Source organism: Schistocerca cancellata, chromosome 9 (genome assembly GCF_023864275.1).
Source record: "Schistocerca cancellata isolate TAMUIC-IGC-003103 chromosome 9, iqSchCanc2.1, whole genome shotgun sequence".
NCBI lineage: Eukaryota > Metazoa > Arthropoda > Insecta > Orthoptera > Acrididae > Schistocerca > Schistocerca cancellata.
Genome location: NC_064634.1, coordinates 410800144 through 410820718, shown reverse-complemented (window position 1 = coordinate 410820718; position 20575 = coordinate 410800144). Strand labels below are relative to the sequence as shown.

The following is a 20575-nucleotide window of genomic DNA, read 5'->3' as shown; positions in this document are numbered from 1 at the left end:
GTTTAGGAACTGTATCAATTTAGGATCTACTTTGTATATTTCCAATATTTGTAGTAACCATGAGTGGGGTACACTATCAAAAGCTTTTTGGTAATCAATGTATGCATAGTGTAGCGACCTTTGTTTAGTTTTAGCTTGATATGTCACCTCTGCATCTATTATCAGTTGCTCTTTACATCCTCGTGTTCCTTTGCAACAGCCTTTTTGTTCTTCATTTATAATTTTGTTCTGTGTTGCATGTGTCATTAATTTCTGTGTAATGACTGAAGTTAATATTTTGTATATTGTTGGTAGGCATGTTATGGGCCGATATTTAGCTGGGTTTGCTGTGTCTGCTTGATCTTTAGGTTTCAGATAAGTTATTCTTTGTGTAAGTGTATCAGGGAATGTGTATGGGTCTGCAATGTAACTTAAATAATTTAGTCAGATTTGAATGTGTTGAGGTGAACTTCTTTAGCCAGAAATTTGCTGTTTTATCTTTTCCAGGGGCTTTCCAATTGTGAGTAGAATTAATTGCTTGGGTGACTTCATGTTGCAAAATTATCACTTCAGGCATTTGTGGTATCATCTTGTATGTATCTGTTTCTGCTTGTATCCACTGTGCATGCCTGTTATGTTGTACCAGGTTTGACCATATGTTGCTCCAGAAGTGTTACATGTCTTAGTTTGGTGGATTGTCTATTTTAATGTGTGTGTTATCTATTGTCTAGTAAAATTTCTTTTGGTTTGTGTTGAATGTTTGGTTTTGTTTCCTTCTATTTTCACTTTTTTGTATCTTCTAAGTCGTTTGGCCAATGCTTGTAATTTCTGCTTCTTTTCATCTAATTGGTCTATCGCTTCTTGTTGTGAGATTTTACCTAACCTTTCTCGTTTTTTTTCTGACATTTCATTTCTTATAAATTGTGTTAGCTGTCCGATGTATTTTCTCAGTTTTTCTATTCTGATCTGTAGCCTGTGTTGCATGCTGGTTTTGTGGGTTTCTTCTGTGTGTTGGTTGGTTCTGATCTCTGCCTAGTGTGTATATTTAGTGTAGTGAGTGCTCCTATATAAACCAGTAGTTTTAACTCTTCCATAGCTGTATTTTCATTTATTTTGTTGTGTATGACTGTATTGATAGTTTTTGTTGTTGTTGTTGTTGTTGTTGTTTCGACTTGTGGGTTATTTGGTGGTCTATGCAAGAATGGTCGAATGTCTGTATTTGTGTCTTTGTATTCTATATATGTCAACTGAAATTTCTCTTCTATATCTAACATGTGTGTCACTTCGTGTTCTATTTGTGCTTGTTCTGGTGGCTGCCTTAAGATTTCGTTTTCCTCTGACTGTTTAATTTATGCGTGTTGTTCTTTGTTTGTTTGCTCTGGGATGTTTGAGCCCATTACTGTATTTTCTTCTTCTTCTCATTGCACATTATTTTGTTCCAGTATTTGTTGTACTTGTTGTTTGATGTTTTCTAATTCTGACTGGGGTATCCTGTTATTTTTGATTATTACACGGATCTGATCAGCTAGTCGCCGTTCTGTTAAAAATTTTAATTCTGGGTATCTGGTAATAAATGTTGTGTATACTTGTGATCTGTATCCAGTTGTGTTGGTTCCTAAGTTTGTTGCTTGGTAATAACAGAACTTGAGGTGCCGGTTAACTTCATCTGACCATCTCATCCTCTGTCTTTGTTTTCCTTCTAGAGTGGTTGCAGGAAGCATATCCTGCAAAACACCTCTATTTGGATTTGAATCATTTTCCAGTTGGTTAGCAGTGTCGTTATCATTGTGGGCGGGCATAGGGCTCAAGCGTCGTCCCCGACCATGACGGCGCTTGTCCGAGGCTTCTTTAGTTCTGTCCTGAACCAACTAATCACACTAAAAGGGGCGTTAGCCCTATTAGCGGTTTGTTCTTTTCGTCGCCTTTTACGACTGGCAGAACATACCGGAGGCCTATTCTTTTCCCGGGCCTCCACGGGGTTTATTATTATTATTATTTATTATTATTATTGACTCATATCAAGTTATTAGTGAGGATCCAAACACACTGTCACTCACCACGTTTCCTTTTTCACAGGGCAGTTTGTGCCCGACTTGGGCCAAGTCAAAACCAACTAAGGCTAAAATTCCTTACTGCCAAGAAATTTCACATGCTACAGTTTTGCCACATGGGGGATTGCCAGCTTTCAAATTGTCTTTAGCATTAAGTAGCAGTAGATCTGAGTATGGTCTACAGCATGATAAAGATATCCATGTGTGTGCAATACTGCAGGGTTATTTGGATCCTGCCACCAAAAAAGGGCCCCTAAATTCTATAAATGAGGATGTTTCCTCCAATCTGTCCTCACATCTCATCACCCTTCACAACTTCATTTCTGTTTGACCAACTCCTCACTATAGTGATGTTTGGGGGAATTAAATGTTATTTTCATTAGGTCCTTGTTCATCAACAATCCGTGCGACTACATTTTCTTCTCTTTTTCCTCCCATCAGTCTTCAATTACACTTCTGTTTCCAGTTTTCTACATCTGCGTACATACTCTGGAACCCACCGTGTGGTGCACAGCAGGGTGTGTCTTGTACCACTACTAGTCATTTCCTTTTGTGTTCCAATCACAAACAGAGTGATACAAAAACAATTGTCTATGTAAGTCCAGAAAAGCCTTAGTTTCTCTTACCTTTGTGATCCTTACAAGAAATTTGTGCTGGAAGCAATAGAATCATTCTGGAAGTCAGTTTCCAATGGCAGTTCGCAAAATTATCTCAACAGTATTCCTCAAAAGAATGTCGTCATCTTTCCAGGGATTCCCATTCTGATGGAGGATCCTTAACACGCACGAATCGGTCACACTAGTGTTCTATATGCAATCTCCTTTACAGATGAGCCCCCTTTCCTAATCTCCTCCAAATAAACCATTTTTCTTCCCTACTATTGTCCCTACATATTTGTTCCATTTCATATTGCTTTACGTTACATGCAGATATTTGATGAACATGACTATCATGAGAGATGTAATGAACGCTGTATCTGAACATTCCTACTCATTCGCATTAACTTACATTTTCTACATTTAAGGGCAAGCTGCCATTCATCACACCTACTATAAATTTTGTCTAAGTCATCTTGTACACTCATGCAATCAATCTAACACAACCCTCCTGTACAACACAGCGTCAACAAGCCACAGATTGGTGCTCACCCTGTCCATCAGATCATTTATATGTATCCAAAATAATAGTGGTCCTACCACACTTCCTGTGGCTCTACTGACAATCCCTTGTCTCCAATAAACACTCGCCATCGAGGACAATGTACTGGATTCTATTACGTAAGATGTCTTTGAGCCACGACATATCTGGGAACTTATTTCATATGTTTGTACTATAATTAACAGTCTGCAGTCTAACGCTGTGCCAAAATCTTTCTGGAAATCTAGCAATGCAGAATCTGCCTCACACAGTTGAAGGTTTGCAGGATACAGGACAAGAAATGGTACGCCAAGTTTCGCATGAGCAATAACTTCTAAAATTTTACCGATTTGTGGACAAGATTTTCTTTCTCAGGAAAATTATTATTACCAACTGAGAATATGTTGAATTCTGCAGGAAACTGATGCTAAGGATATCAGTCTGGAATTTTGCGGGTCCATTCCTCTTTATTATACACAAGCGTCACTTGTTCTTTTTCCAGTCGCTTGAAACTTTGCACTGGATGAGAGATTCTTGGTAAATGTAAGCTAAGTAGGGGAGCCAACACTGTAGCATACACACTGCAAAACTTTATCAATATTCCATCCAGACCTGGCAATGGTGGTAGTTGTATGCTTCATGCATTTATCTTTTTACGGACGCATGAATTTTTGCGCTATTTACTGATCCAACAGTACAACAGTCTCGACTTCCTCAGCATTTCCCGTATTTTGTTATGAAACCACAGTGGATGTTTTCCACCCTTAATCCACATCCTTGGCAAATACTTCTACAGAGCACCACCATTCACAAAGGGTTCAAACTCTGCCTGTAATTCCTCTATGTCCATCATATTGTAATTAAATGATGACCATTCATTGCCCAAGTGGTATGGTATCATCATCATCATCATCATCATCATCATCATCATCTATGCACTTTCTACCAAAAATCCTTCACTGGTCTTTTTGATGGCTTTATTAACATAAGTAACCATCATAATCACTAACTCCTGTCTCTATACTGAAACCATGGATAAGTTCAGGCCCGTTTGTAACCAAAAGGTCTAAATATTTCAACTGCATGTGAGCTAGCTGTCTAAGAACATTTTTCGGAAAACTGTGCTCAAAAGTACTACAGAAGATTGCCTGTTCGTACCACCTGCAATGAGTCCACAGACATCCCACTCTATAATTGAAGAGGTCATGTCTGCACGAGGTGTGCCCGCTTGTGCAAGTGTAAGTGTAAGTGTAAGTGTGTGTGTGTGTGTGTGTGTGTGTGTGTGTGTGTGTGTGTGTGTGTGTGTGTGGAGGGGGGGGGGGCGTTTCTTTTCTGAAGAATGCTTTGGCGGAAAGCAATATGTGTAACACACTTTTCATTGTGTCTATCTGCAACTCGACCTGTCATCTTTACTATGAGTAGCCATCTATGCTTTCTTCATTTTGTTGGTGTTCCAACCTGGAATTCCTGTTTGGTCTTCCTATGGCTCATTAATGCTATGGCAGCTGCTGTTAAAACAACTAGCTGTCATTCTGTTTTCTTCATCCAGCTATAATTAGTAAAATTGCCTAAAGCATTGTCTTGCTGATGTAAAACAAAATTAGAAGTCAATACCTTTAAAAAAGGTTTTTTACCTTCCTTTTTTCTTACTGCATGTGTCTTTAGACATAGAGTCTGCCGTGTTTTAATATGTGGGGCCCCGCCCCCTTCCTTCTCCCTCTCACTATGTATTAACAAACCCTTCTCCCACACAAAAATTAGTGTTTGATTCAACTCCTTCCTCTCACTAGGTGATGAAGGTATGCTCCAGCAGGTTTTTTTAGACAATTATGCTTGCTTTTGCTGGCACTTGGTTGACTATGACTTCTACGAACTTGCTGCATTTTCTGCTGAGTGTGGCTATGTCGTCACCCTATACTGCTACCTGTACTGCGAGACTTCGACTGTCCTCTGGGTACTGGATTTACCATAAGGTCAGGCTCTCCTGTGCTGGATATTCCTGGAGCACTGAACGTGGTGATTTTTTTCTGCTGTTCTGGGTTTCGCTATTGCCGATACAAAGTAAACACAGTTACTCTAACTGGTTAAGTTTTTCACAATGAAACTCATTTAGAAATGAATCCCTGCATAAACAAACACAAAGGTACGGCAATATTGTTTTACACCTAACAAGGGAACCTCCCCATCGCATCCCCCCTCAGATTTAGTTATAAGTTGGCACAGTGGATAGGCCTTGAAAAACTGAACACAGATCAATCGAGAAAACAGGAAGAAGTTGTGTGGAACTATGTAAAAATAAGCAAAATATACAAACTGAGTAGTCCATGTGCAAGATAGGCAACATCAAGGATAATGAAAGCATAGGTGCCCCGTGGTCCCGTGGTTAGCGTGAGCAGCTGCGGAATGAGACGTCCTTGGTTCAAGTCTTCCCTCGAGTGTTAAGTTTACTTTCTTTATTTTCGTAAAGTTATGATCTGTCCATTCGTTCATTGACGTCTCTGTTCACTGTAATAAGTTTAGTGTCTTGTGTTTTGCGACCGCACCGCAAAACCGTGCGATTAGGAGAGGAAAGGATGTGCCTCTTCAATGGGCACCGAAAACATTTACTCGCAAGGTCGTAGGTCAACCGATTCCTCCACAGGAAAACACGTCTGATATATTCTGTACAACACTGGTGAGGGCATGTGCGTCACATGACAGGAATATGTTGTCGACCCACCAAACTTGTACACTTGGCGAATGGGTAAAAAGATTCTTCTACATCGCCCAATTTAGGTTTTCTTGTGGATGTGAAATTACTCCCAAAAAAGTGATGAAAACATAAAAGTGTGTCACATAAACTGCAACAAATGAATCCAACAGTTTCACAGCCGCACACTTTTCCCTGTGCTCTGTCAAAACATATGTTTTTAACATTTTCAAATTTTTCCGTGTGTAGACTGTCAAATCCTGCATATGTCCAAGAAAATCTGAACATGTCCTGCAATTTTGGAGAGCGAAGTTGATTATGTGTGAGTGCCTGAACTATGATAATTGTCTGAAGACAAAAAATAAAATTTTACGCTCAAAGGAAGACCTGAGCCAAGGACCTCTCGTTCCACAGCTGCTCACGTTAACCACGGGACCACAGCGCTCCTGAGCTCAGATCATCCTTGATGTTGCCTATCTTCGCACGGACTACTGTTTGTATATTTTGCTTATTTTTTTTTAATAGTTCCACACAACTTCTTCCTGTTTTCTCGATTGATGTGTGTTCAGTTTTTCAAGGCCTATCCACTGTGCCAACTTAAACTAAATCTGAGGGGGGTACGATGGAGAGGTTCCCTTTTAAGTAGTACACTATCACTGGAGTTTTTAGTAGAATTTTAGAAGACTATAAGAAAAGCAAGGTGTCACTTGTATGCACCTCAGTAACCTAAGGAGTGTTCTTTCATAAATCTGATGACCTACACTATGTGATCAAAAGTATCCGGACACCCCAAAACATACGTTTTTCATACTTGGTGCATTGTCCTGCCATCTACTGCCAGGTAGGTACTCCACATCAACCTCAGTAGTCATTAGACATTGTGAGAGCAGAATGGAGTGCTCTGCGGAACTCACGGACTTTGAACGTGGTCAGGTGATTGGGAGTCACTTATGTCACACGTCTGTACACGATTTTTCCAAACTCCTCCCTAGGTCCATCGTTTCAGATGGGATAGTGAAGTGGAAACTTTAAGGGACACGTACAGCACAAAAGCGTACAGGCCGACCTTGTCTGTCAACTGACAGAGACCACCGACAGTTGAAGAGGGTCATAATGTGTAATAGGCAGACATCTATCCAGACCATCACACAGGAATTCCACATTGCATCAGGATCCACTGCAAGTACTACGACAGGTAGATAGGAGGTGAGAAAACTTTGATTTCATGGTCGAGCGGCTGCTCATAAGCCACACATCACACCGGTAGATGTCAAACAATGCCTCACTTGGCGTAAGGAGTATTAACATTAGACGATTGAACAGTGGAAAAAAGTTGTGTGGAGTGAAGAATAACGGTACACACAATGTGGCGATCCGGTGGCAGGGTGTGGGTATGGCAAATGCCCGGTGAACGTCATCTGCCAGCACGTTTAGTGCCAACAGTAAAATTCGGAGGTGGTGGTGTTATGGTGTGGTCATGTTTTTCATGGAGGGGCCTTGCACCCCTCATTGTTTCGCGTGGCACTATTACTGCACACGCCTACATTGATGTTTTAAGCACCTTCTTGCTTCCCATTGTTGAGCAATTCGGGAATGGCGATCGCATATTTCAACACAATCGAGCACCTGTTCATAATGCACAGGCTGTGGCGGTATGGTTACATGACAGTAACATCCCTATAACGGACTGGCCTGCACAGAGTCCTGACCTGAATCCATCCTTTCGAATGCCGACTTTGTGCCATGCCTCAAGAAACCTGCCAGCACCCAATTGAACATATGCCTGAGAGAGTGGAAGCTGTCATCAAGGCTAAGGGTGGGCCAACACCATATTGAATTCAAGTATTACTGATGGACGACACCACGAACTTTTAAGTCATTTTCAGCCAGGTGTCCGGATTCTTTTGATCACATACTGTACATGTAATCTTAACTGTCAAAACTGAAAGACAGGATTGATATACCAGTGATACAACTCTTAATACATCAGCAGCCATCGGGAACCACACTATTAACATTCCAATCTCCCATTTGTTGATTTCGTTCATGAATAGATGGCAACAAGGTTGAGTAGACCTGTGGACCTCTCATGACATATGTATCATCCAATTTTAAGAAAACTACTTGGCGAAAAATTTTATTGTTTCACGTCTTCCAATAAGAGATCTTCACTCGATAAATGGCTAAGTCCCTTTTCGTTATTTGTCTTAATTATTGAGCTGCATACAGTGAGGTAGAGCACTGCTGCATGCAATGAAGTGGAGCACTGAACAATATATAAAAATTTTTGCACAGGTAAAAACGCAATATGGGAAAAATATATATAAAAAAAAGATGCTGTGACTTACCAAACGGGAAAGCGCTGGTGGATAGACAATAAAAATACACGAACACACACACAAATATCAAGCTTTCGCAACCCAAGGTTGCTTTATCAGGAAAGAGGGAAGGAGAGGGAAAGAGGGAAGGAGAGGGAAAGACGAAAGAATGTGGGTTTTAAGGGAGAGGGTAAGGAGTCATTCTAATCCCGGGAGCGGAAAGACTTACCTTAGGGGGAAAAAGGGACAGGTATACGAGAGCGCGTAGACCAATATTGACGCGCACCGAACTCTCCGACCTCTGAACCGAGCCACATGGTGTAACTGCTGATAGTGCTACACACACACACACACACACACACACACACACACACACACACACACACACACACACACCCATCTGCACATATACAGACACAAGCAGACGTGTGCGCGTAATGAAATACTGCACTAATTACGTATTTTTTCATGCTTAGCACCATGCATTTCGAGAATTTTTTTCTCATTGTCAAGTGCAAATATGTATTTTGTATGGTGTTTGAATATGTGTTATTCTGCATCTCTTGCAAAGTAGTCGTCTTTTTGAGGTTATCAGGTACTGTGCCTGATCAGTTATGTAGAAAGCCAGACACACACGCAAACTATCACTCATTGTTTGTTTGTGTAACAACACAACATATACATACATAAATGAATAGAGTGCCCTGGTGTCAAGAAACTTAACCACTTAAAATTTCTAAACAATACTGGATGGCGTACATCATGCCAACATCATATTTGCTCCACAAACATTTTTCGTAACGCGTAAATTGCAGGAAAATTATATGTTGACGAAAAATCAGGGGCAAATTAATGTTGTGGGCACAGGAAATTTGACGGGATCGATAAAAAATGTCAAACAGCGCGAAAACGACAATTCCGGGAACGTAAAAGCGTGGTTATACTGTATTTCATAAATTGTTCAAGACATCGTAACAAAGCTTTTTGCAAATTATAGCACTCGAAGAAGTACCTATATTGTTGTATTATTATTACTCAACTTTGTGTATCGACGAGATATAGATGTAATTACAATTTTTTCGATGGAAAGAATTACTCCTTTTAAAGGCATTGCAAACATTTAGCAAAACCTTTTTCGTGTTGTGTCAGGAGATGTAATCATGAAGTAACTAAATGTTTTAATTATTTCTGTTTCCACTGAGGTCTCTTCTTATTTACAAACATTACAGCTATGTGTAATGATATTAGCTTGCAACTAGTCTCCAGGAACATTATTGCAGCAGTATTTATGTGGAGTTTTCTGGTACGCTACTTTCATCCTGTGACACGAAGTAAAGTATAATTGCCCATCACCATCTTCATGCTTTTTTCCTCTGTACAATCACAACAGCATGCCATTTATGCAGTAAAAAATGAAGATGAAAACAGTAACATCACAGCAGCAAATCCACACAGGCAAAACGACAGAAAGCTGCTTAGCACTCAGGGCGGAAACATGGCTTCTTAGCCGGTAAATGTCTCACACATTAATGCATCCACGGCACACAGAGGTCCAAGCAGCTGACTGTGTTAATATGTAGGCAGCACAAAGGTAGCAGCAAGATGCAGTCATATACATGTCTAGAGTACCTGACTGAAGGATCAAAGGCGCACATAAACGTGTCCACGGCACCCAGGGACAGTAGCACCACTATGCAGTAACACAGCCAGAGCAGTACAATGGTTAAGTAAAAATCCTCTCTCTGTCTGTGTGTGTGCGTGTGTGTGTGTCCTTCAAATTCTAGAATTCTTGCAAAATATTAGTGCTTGTCATAAAAATGCACATTTTGCAGCTTTCTATCAAACTCAGTTTTGATTGTACTCTGAAAAAATGAACCTATGGCAAGTAAATTAATGTAATGTGTGTGTGTGTGTGTACTTGTATAGCCATGTGTGTTTCTGTTATGTTTGTATCACATCATCGTTAACATCCACCAGAGGATTAGATAACTATAGGTAATAATTCCTAGCAGAAAGTACTATGGATAAACCACATTTTAAAACACTGTAATGTTTTTATGATAAATTACCTTAGTTCTTCGAGTTTTGCTCTTCCGTTCATTGCTTTGTCCAGACTCCAGTCGATTCACTGCATTACCATTCTCATCAAGAGATTTAGCCTGCACATAAAGGGACAAGTTATCACTAAATATACATTTAACTCGTGAATGTTGTGGAAACGTTTCCATTCTTCACTCAAAACCTTTACTTGAAACAGAAGAATTAAAATTATTTTCAACTACTTAACACACCTTTATATCTGAAGGGAAATCCTTACTGCCCTGGAACACTCGCCCCACTTGCTCTGAAACAAACGTAAATATTGGCATTGTTAAACACCTGTCTTACATAATCACAAGCAGTAGTAATCAACAACTCTGTTGAGTACAAGTTCCTTTATTTTCAGGACCATATTTTAGATGGTTGTTACTTATAGGTGTGCTTAAAGCTACCAATAAGTAATGTAATATTTCAATTATGTGGAATGATCTGTCAGATTTCAGCAGTGGAAAGGGTCATAGAAAGATAGTTCCATTGCAGATCAACACACTGTGGCCAACGAATGTATTACAGCACTTCAAACTTTCTACTGAGACCGTATCATCGCAAATAACAAGCTTCCTAAAACTGTGCTGGAAGAAACTTTGTGGCATTGTGCACACCTGTTCTTGTCCTGCCTCCACAACCCAGTCATCCAACAAAAACTGCTTCACTCACTCACTCCTTTTACCAGCCCATAAAGGTGGAAATCTCAGAGCTAGCTCAGGATACCAAAAGCCCAACAGTTCAAAACCACAACTTTAATGCACTTAATTGTTTTAGCACTTGCCTGAGAGGAGCTTCCTGGAAACTTGTGCCTTTTGAAAGGTTCTCTCTCTTTCATCTTCATTTTGTGTTTCAGATATCACAGTAACTGTTTATTCACTTCCTGACTTTCAGGAATACTGTGTCAGCAGTGGTATCAAACTTTCCTGATGCAGTTTGGCTTGAACCCCTTTACTGTAGCCACAAAGGAATGTTTCCACAGCTTAATCTGGTTAATAGGGACCGACTAACATCTCCTCCTTTGTTACTATGTGGTCCAAAGTCTTCTCCCACTTCAAAATGACTGAAATCTGGTTTTTGAATGTCCAAACATTCCTGAGTGTGTGTCGTATCAACTGATGTACTTAACAGGCAAAAATTCTGCAGTATTTTAATAGCTTTATAGCTGACTGCAAATTCTGAGCCATGGCTGATGTTCAACATATGCTGAATCTTGACAAATCACTATCTCAACTTTCTTGCTGTCCTTTTGTATTTTTTAAGTAAATAGCTTGAACAAAAACTTAGCTGCAAATACATATCCACTTCTTACGTAATTTACCCTCTGTAATTCTTGCAGAATACTGCAGTTGCAGACCCTTCACATTACAAAAACCAAATCGCTTATCTCATTTTTTCTTAGGTGCATAAAAAGAATGTGGTGATAAAATGCTCTGAAATTTTATTTGAACTGAATCATTCACTAACCAACATAGTAAATGTCCTAGAATTACAGTGAGATTAACGCATGACATTGTCGAGTCAAATGTTGCTAACTACAGAGTGGGGTTGGGGGCTTTTCACTTGTCCCGTTGCCCTCAGATACGCCCATTTTACTCTTGAATCTTAGGGACATGTGTTACATCTTCGTAACTCTGAGTTCCTCTGATGTCAGTCACACAAATATTTTATATTAGAAGGTTGTGAAACTGTTGTTCGGATTGTCACAACATCATTGTCGATCAAGAGGTAGCTGCAGTTATTCGAGATATTTGTTCACCACACATTCCTGTGTTATGTGAATTATGCATGTACTGCAAGTATTGTTGAAGGTTATTATGCTCTGTCCCTGTTGCATTATTCTGTGTTCTGGACAGTATGAAAACACACAATTAAGCAGTAAAATTTAGGTCAATATGGCAGATAGGCATCACTAAACAATTTTAGAACTCTAACAATGGCTTTCAAATTACACATTCTTCCAGACAAAAACAATTTTTTTTAAGATCAATATTATTCATTAAAGCTAGAAAGTGGAAGGTCAACATTGACTGCATTAGCAGTTACTTGTGAATTCCCATAGTAATTGGTTGACAAAGGGGAGCAGAGGAACCAAGTTAAGAGACACACCCAGCATCTGGAGTTGCCACAGTAGACTGACTCTCAGCATATTCTTTTCCTGAGAAACTGCTACCAACAAGCAAGAACACATGCCACTAGAAGACACAATGTTTGTTGTGAATAAAGAAAAGCTGCAAGAAATGAATGTATGACTGTAGAACATCTAGCACAAACTCAGTTTTTTAATTAGTAAAATGAAAAACAAATTAACATTGCACTAAACAAACATTACTTGTAAGTGGAGTGTTTAGCAGTGTCAGATGAGTTATTTCAATTCAGTTGCCTATCTTGCACTGCAAATTACAAAAATTGTGTGAATGTAAGAAAAAAAGTTATAATGCTGGGAAAGAGTATGGTTAGAAATCATATCTACAAATTCATACATGCCTTACCTGCATTAACATGTTTATTCTCAAGGAAGAAGAATTGAAGTTGACGATTCCTAAATAAATTGCTTTTTAGTGAATTTAAAAAAGAAATCAGTATAGCAAGTATAGTAACTCAGTAGTAGTAGTAGTAGTAGTAGTAGTAGTAGTAGTAGTAATCTGCAGATCACTTTTACAAAGATACTGGACATTTCAGGGTATTACAGTTTAAGAATGAAAATATTTAAGTCATACATACACATTTACATACATAAGATTTAGTTTGTTAAGAATGTGACAGGTAGGTGGCTATAGCCCTACAGTAGGTACCATTCCATTGTTTGCCTGAAGTAATTCATGAAAACCATGGGGAACTTTAATCAGTAGCTTCCAGCCTCCTGAATACAAGACCAATTTGTTTAAAAAGGCACACCTCATACTGTTTGTCCCTAGTGTACAATACTGTTTGGTGAAGACATTTCATGCTGTAACACCACACACATTATCAGCTGATTGCTATTAACAGACTAATTTGTAACACTGGCTGATAGAATCAGGTTAAAATAGTTTTCAAGACAGGATGATGATGATGATTCAAAATTTTGTCCAAAAATGCACCAATGGTTCATTTTAAGAGTTATCATTTGATTGTATACTGCAAAAATGACATACCAGGCATGTTCTAATCTTATAACTATTAAATTTCTCCGACAGTGAATATAATTTGAAATTTATGGTTATCTGACACAAATTTCCTTTAAATGACATCCTGTGAAAGGCACTTTTATATTTACTCTATCATTATTATTTTGAAGTGACAATGATACTAGAGAAGACTGTTGTAAACAAAATGGTTGAAGTAAACATGGACAGTTTGTAACTGACAGCGGTTTCTATAATATTACATTGCAAATAAATATAGTCATATCTAACAATACGAAGTCCATGTTAGAATATCAACAAAATTTTACAAGGATAGATTGATAATCACACTGTAAAGAGTTGTAGACAGGCACACTGAAAAGACTTGTTACACACTGAGCTTTCGGCCAAAGCACTCTACTTAGAAAGGGTTTTTGGAAAGATCTTTCACGTGCAGCAACATGTACACTGTGTATTTTTGTACTATGGAAGTGTAAATACGAATTCCACCAAATACTGCACAGTAGCTGCTGAAGCATTGAAACCGAGATTGTGATCCGCTTTTGTCAGCCAATCATACCTCTCCTTATCTCGCATCATCTCGCCAGCCAATGACAGCAGATATTCAGAGCATAGGACATGTGATGTAGTCAGCTAGTAGCAACATCACTGTTAAGTAGTGTGAACACACAAATAGAAATAGTTTATTGTTTAATGAACAAATGGTGTAGCTACAAGGGAACCCAAGCTTTCTGGTCTGTTTTAGCATGTGTTACCCTTTAAGATACACAAGACACGAAAGTTTTAAATAATAGCATAAATAGGTGGTCTTCTGGACACAAAATTTTTCAAGTGGCTTGTCCTCAATGTGTTACATTTTTTTATGTGGGTCAAATGCTCCTTGATTTAAAAAATTCATCAGACATTCTCACATGTAACAATTGATCTTGCAAAAAAGAAATTTGCATTGGAATTAACACTTCTAAAACTAGCAATCACAATATCTTCCCTGTGACCTGCTTGAAAAGTAAACAGTTGTGACATCATGCTCATCAAAAGCAGTCTGTTGTTACAACATACTGAAGAGTCTATCTTAAAGCTATTGTCACATTTTGGTGTGTGTGTGTTTTTCCATTGTTGTAAATGGCAATGGCACATTTTATTGGCAACTAAAGTTTTATTTTGGTCTTATTATCTTGTTTGCGTTTCATTGCTGCAGCGTTGTTCAACAGCAGTGGGCTAATGTAAAATTCTTTGTTACGGTATCACTTCTTACCAATCAAAATTAGAATTTTTAACTGAAAACTAAAACAATGAAAAATTCCCGGAATTCTGTAAAGTTCCCACGTTTTTGCTGGATGAAAATTTCCCAAGTTTTTCCCGAATATCCTGGCGTATGTATCATCATTTTCACTTCCTCTGGTCATTATTTCCATTGTTCTTAATATGTTCGCCTCCTTCCATTTTTCTATTTTAATGCTTTGAATGCAAAAACAGCTTCTAATCTGGGAAAGACTAATGCATCAAAACACCTTAGTACAACAATTTACAAAACATTTGTATCTAGTGACATGAATTGCTCTTTAAATAACTGCTACAAAGCAGTTCAAATCACTGAATACACTTACATCTCTTTTGCCAACAAAGTGGTCCATCCACTACAATATGGTGCACATACCTCAAAGTACTCAATTTTGTCACACCACTTTTCTTCGACCCACATCAATTATCAAAATAGTTAAATAACTGAAATTAGGGCTTGCAGAGTGTATTGCCTGTGTAACATCTGCAAATGGAAAAGGACATGGGAATATGAATCTTGTCCACCATGTACCCTTCACTGCACAAATGTAGAAGCAGTGGGTTGGTCGATCTTGGTTTTGAAAAAATATGCCTCAGTAATTCCCAGTTCCATACCACACCACAACCCTTTCACTACAAATGAATATTTCACAAATTTACCACGACTGTTGCCTTCCCAGTGTTGAAAGCTGGCTCTGTCAAAACAACTATTCCAGGAAAAGTATTGGTCATTAGGCGTCAGATCACCCTAGATCTTTTGAAGTAACATTTTTCAAGAATGACAAATCCCCCACTCCACTTTAACTCAAATGATTTAAATTTTGAACTACAAACAAATTTTACAGGAAATTTGTCAGGCTTCAGCTGCCCATTTTTACCAATAAAGTATGAAATTTGAAGAGTCAGCTTCTGCAGTGTAACACCCTGAATATATTAATACTTTCTGCTAGTCTCAGTTTTATTATCTGCATGTGGTTTCTTATCCATGTTACTACTTTCATGAAATTCATTTGGTTTCTGTTGAAAAATCTCTGATTGTTGTCACACATGTTTCTCAGCATGAAGATAATTGCCAAAAACTAATGAGAGCTTTTCAATTAATATACTCCAAAACCATATCACAGCTCATTCAATTTTAATGTACAGTCTAATGTATTAACAATTACAAGCTATAATGAAAGCACCTACAATCACCCAGCACATGCTGCACCTGCCATAGTAAGTGTGACTACTCATTTAATACCATTTGTTATCATAATAGTTAACACTGAGTTAAAAATGGTCACTCTCAACAATTTCAGAAGAAGCAGCTAAGGTATCGACAATCCAAATTAACAGTCATATCAATCGAAGCTAAATCCTTCGCATACAGGTAAGATCTCCACACATAACAAAGAGCAAATGAATATGAACAGGGAATCTTGCATCAGTGGTAAGAGTAAAATTCAGTTCCAACTACTCACAGATGACTTATCCTCCTGTCAAAGCAACAGAATAACTCAAATATCCATTAAAATCAGTAGCAAAATAATATAATAATAATAATAATAATAATAATAATAATAATTTAATTACAAATGTGATAAATATATTACCTGATCCAAGAGACGTAGCAATCCAGGTATTTGGTGGTAATGATAGGACACTTAAATGTTGCATCTGCATTGGGTAATTGTTATGTATTGCTACACCAGATTTCGCAGCTTCTGCCCCCACTGATCGTTTCAACACTGCGTCATTTCCTGCACTTACACAAAGTAGTGAGTCAGAAACCAGCAATTTCTCACATTTTAAAACAACTCCATGTACTATTAAGGTCACGTCCAAGCTAATACACCACTAGACATTCATAATTACAAAGCTACTGACCTTTCGTTGCAGCAGAGGTAGTGGAGACTGTACGTTCCTCCTGGGCACCACTGCCACTGCGAGCAACTGAACCCATGATGCACTTAACGGAGTTGTAGGACGACGCCAACTGGAGAGGGCTCTGGTCGACACCATTTACCACAGGAACACTTGCGCTGCCCTTCTCCCGCTGCAAGACAACCGGCAGGCTCCACTTTTACATGCAACAAGGATGGAGCCCGAATTTTGCTACCACCATTACATTCTGCTTATTGCAAAACCTATTCTCCTAGTTCTTTTTCTGACACTTAAATCAACAAGCCAACTTTATCTTTAACTCTAATGACATAATACATTATACATTATTTTAATCCAAATGACCTTCATGACCCCCCCCCCAACACACACACACACACACACACACACACACACACACACACACACACACACACACAAAACGCTCATCATACAGAATTCTCAAGGCTGTTTACCCCAAACTGTACAGTTTTAACATTTGACAAACCTACCAGATCAAAGAAACAGATAACACATTCTTTGAGATATTGGTGTCTTAAATGCTCATTTAAAATTTATGTGCACTGCTTGTAATGACATCTCGTTACTGTGAGAAGTACAAGGTTGCAAAAACAGTACAGAAAAGAAATGACATTACAGAGAAAAAGAAATTCGCAAATACTGCCCCCCCCCCTCCCCTCCTAACAAGCTTCATAAAAGTATACAGAAAAAGGAGGCGAGAAGCAATTGCAAATATGGAATTATTTCCTTCAAATGGCATAAGCAATGTGTGGAAAAATAAGTATGCCACTTCCTGCAAGCATTCTTAGTGTTCTCAGACATTGATCTCTGCTTTCTCACATTTCTGTTTAGTAACTACATTTTTAAGGTGTAAATGCTAACATTAGCTGCGTAAGATTCACTTTAAATTTAATAAGACAGATCAGTATTAAGCAGTACACACATGTACATACAGTCGTTTGTAGAATTTTAAAAGACTGTTCATATGACACCCTACTTAACAGTATCAATTATGATGGACAGATGGCCAGTACTGGCCAGCACAATAAATTTAAAATAAATCCTATGCTGCCAATGTCAACATGATAGCTGTCAAAAATTAAGTTCCCCTATTCTGCACAAGTTGCAGGGCACCAAGTGTATTAAAAATTAAATCTTCCTTCTCACAATTTCCTCTCCTCTTATTTCCAGGAAAGCTGAAGGTTCCAACTACACAACTTTACTTATCCACTGTAACTATAGCTTTATTTTTTTATTCATGTATATATAAAAATATGCCTGCATTTTAAACATTTTTTAAATTATGAATGTGAAGCAATGTGTAACTTGTGTACAGTGGCAGTTGTCCAGTGAAACTGGAAAGGTAGAACAACATGCAGCTGTAGAAATAATTCTGTCACAATTTTGCTCTTGAATGGCAAAAAGGCAAATTGTGCTGTGATATCTGGCATCCAAATTCAAATTTTAGCATAGATCCATAAACTAAAGAAACAAACGAAACATGAAATAAAAAATAAATATGAAAAATAGAATTTAACAATCTGATTTCGGTATGAGAACTTGACACTCTAGACAGAAAATACAGATTCTAGCTTTGTTGTTCAGTTCACTGTTTACTACAAGTTCTCTGTTTACTACAAGTTCACTATCAGTTAATCAACAAAGTTACTCAGGGTAAGGTAATACATTTAGCATGTGAATGCGACACGAGCATACAAATGCCATACACAATTTGAATTACAGTATACTTCCAATCATTCAGGGTAATGTGGGGGGGGGAGAAGAGGCACGAATAATCGAGACATTTTGAAATATGAATCTGGGATGACGTCTACTGGACAGGTTAGTGGTAACGTCGGCAGGCGACGTCTGCACATTCTCAGGCACAGTAACCTTCCATCGCTAGTCTGGCTTAGTGTTCACCGCTGCCCCTACCAGCCGGCAACCTGCACAGCTGCTCCCTGTGGCACGACACGTTTGCTTTCTTTTGTAACACACGAAAAATCTGCACAAGAATTATCAGGAGTACACACTGCTGCATATCGTTAAAATGTGAAAGTACCTGTCACCAGCATTCAACATATGTAATCCTTGTAAGACGTAGTGAATTACTTTGAATGGCGGAAAGGGCAGGGGAGGGGAGGGGGGGGGGGGGAGCGAGGGGATTATATATATAAAACAAACAAAGATGATGTAACTTACCAAACGAAAGAGTTGGTATGTTGATAGACAAACACACACACGCAAAATTCGAACTTTCGCAACCTAAGGTTGCTTCATCAGGAAAGAGGGAAAGAGAGGGAAAGAAAAAAGGATGTGGGTTTAAAGGGAGAGGATATACACTCCTGTGTATATGTGTATACCTGTCCTTTTCTCCCCCTAAGTTAAGTCTTTCCGCTCTCGGGATTGGAATGACTCCTCACCCTCTCCCTTAAAACCCACATCCTTTCGTCTTTCCCTCTTTCCTGATGAAGCGACCTTAGGTTACGAAAGCCCGAATTTTGTGTGTGGGTTTTTGTCTATCAACATACCAACACTTTCATTTGGTAAGTTACATCATCTTTGTTTTTAGATATTTTTTCCCACATGGAATGTTTCCGTCTAATATATACGAGAGAGCTGTTGAAAGGCAATTTCATACATTTCCAAGTCACCACATTTCCAAAAGGATAAATGTGAAAGCTGCTGACTGACTCCCACGTTGTACGGAACGCATTCATTTCTAACCAGGCTTTCTGTTGTTATGGACTTCCATCCAGGTGTGTGTACTGAAATACCATGACAATGTAATGTGTGTCACTCTCAACTTGTGGTGAATACTGCCAGAAAATACAAGAGTGACACCCATTGCAATGTCAAGAAATTTCAATACAGTCACCCACAGGAAGTCAAAATGTCAACAAATGTACATACAACCATTTGCAGTTTGAACAAATCCAATTTCAGTGGGCTGCATTACTGGTATCTCCTTTCTGTTAAATGTCTGTATTTCACATCTCTATAGAGGGTCGAAATTATTATTCTACTGTAAAACTGTTCATTTTTCTTTTTCTGGATAAGGCTCCTGAACTACTGAAAATAATACCAAATCAGGCCGATGAAAGAATGTGTGACACCTAATGCACATTATGTGTAAACGGGACACACTAGTACCAATCTGAGCTCAGGGACTTGTAAACATTGCCAGTGATAGTGCCACATTGCTAATCCTACAACTCAGGCCAATGACTGTTGCTACACTTTCTCATAGCTGCAAAGCATTTGTTACAGATCACAACATACTGATTTAGCACAATCTCACAACACAGTGTGAAATGTTGAATTGTGTATTTGACATGTATGAAAGCATGTCCTCTACTTCAATCTGAAGGAAAGTAGCAAGGGGCACTACCTTGAAGAGCCTCTCTCTTAAGTTCGTGTGAAGTGTGCTGGGAAATCTACAGGAACCAACAGCTACTCTTTCAACTATAGATAAAGAGTCAGTGTGTGCTGTTAAAACAAAAGAACTGGATCAGGGTTGCCAAAAGTTTCCCCCAAGTGAAACTGCATTTCCAGACAAGTTTCAACGTTTTTTTTCTGGCAAATTCTGATATCAAGGGTAAGTGAAGATGTAAGTTAACAATCTGTCTATGCAGCTATGGTACAAGAAACAATAGAGCAAACAAGGAAATATCTATAAACAACTTGGAAGCAGGTAACGGTTCTTGACTGGAGCAAAAATCTTAAATACTAAGATCAACATCTTAGATGGAGAAAGCAAGACAAATGGTATATGTTTTTCATTAATAACAGTAATGTTACTTCAATAAAACAACACAAATTTGGTGATAGAAATATGCATTTCCATGGAGTCGCAAGACAGATTTAAAATATCTTCACTGATTTCAGAGATAACCTCATAAAAACGTAGGCCTCTTGAGAAGAGTGTATAAGGTGGGGAAGATTTGTGTAAACCAACACTGTAGGTGACCGCCTATAAAACACTGTTTCTATGTCTGTTATTGTTGGTTATTACCCATGTGT

General features: G+C 38.6%; 1 protein-coding gene across 3 annotated transcripts in view; it reads right to left on the bottom strand.

Moving 5' to 3' along the window:
* Positions 1-20575, bottom strand: part of LOC126100135 (mucin-19) — a 529587-nt gene that overhangs the window by 34554 nt on the left and 474458 nt on the right. For 2 of the 3 annotated variants that reach the window (XM_049910669.1, XM_049910671.1), the window contains 4 exons: positions 16538-16730; positions 16264-16410; positions 10466-10518; positions 10244-10333 (listed from right to left, as the gene is read on the bottom strand). In XM_049910669.1, the coding sequence (XP_049766626.1) occupies positions 10244-10333; positions 10466-10518; positions 16264-16410; positions 16538-16730 (483 nt within the window). The remainder of the gene's footprint in view (positions 1-10243; positions 10334-10465; positions 10519-16263; positions 16411-16537; positions 16731-20575) is intronic. The other variant, XM_049910670.1, reaches the window with a different exon arrangement.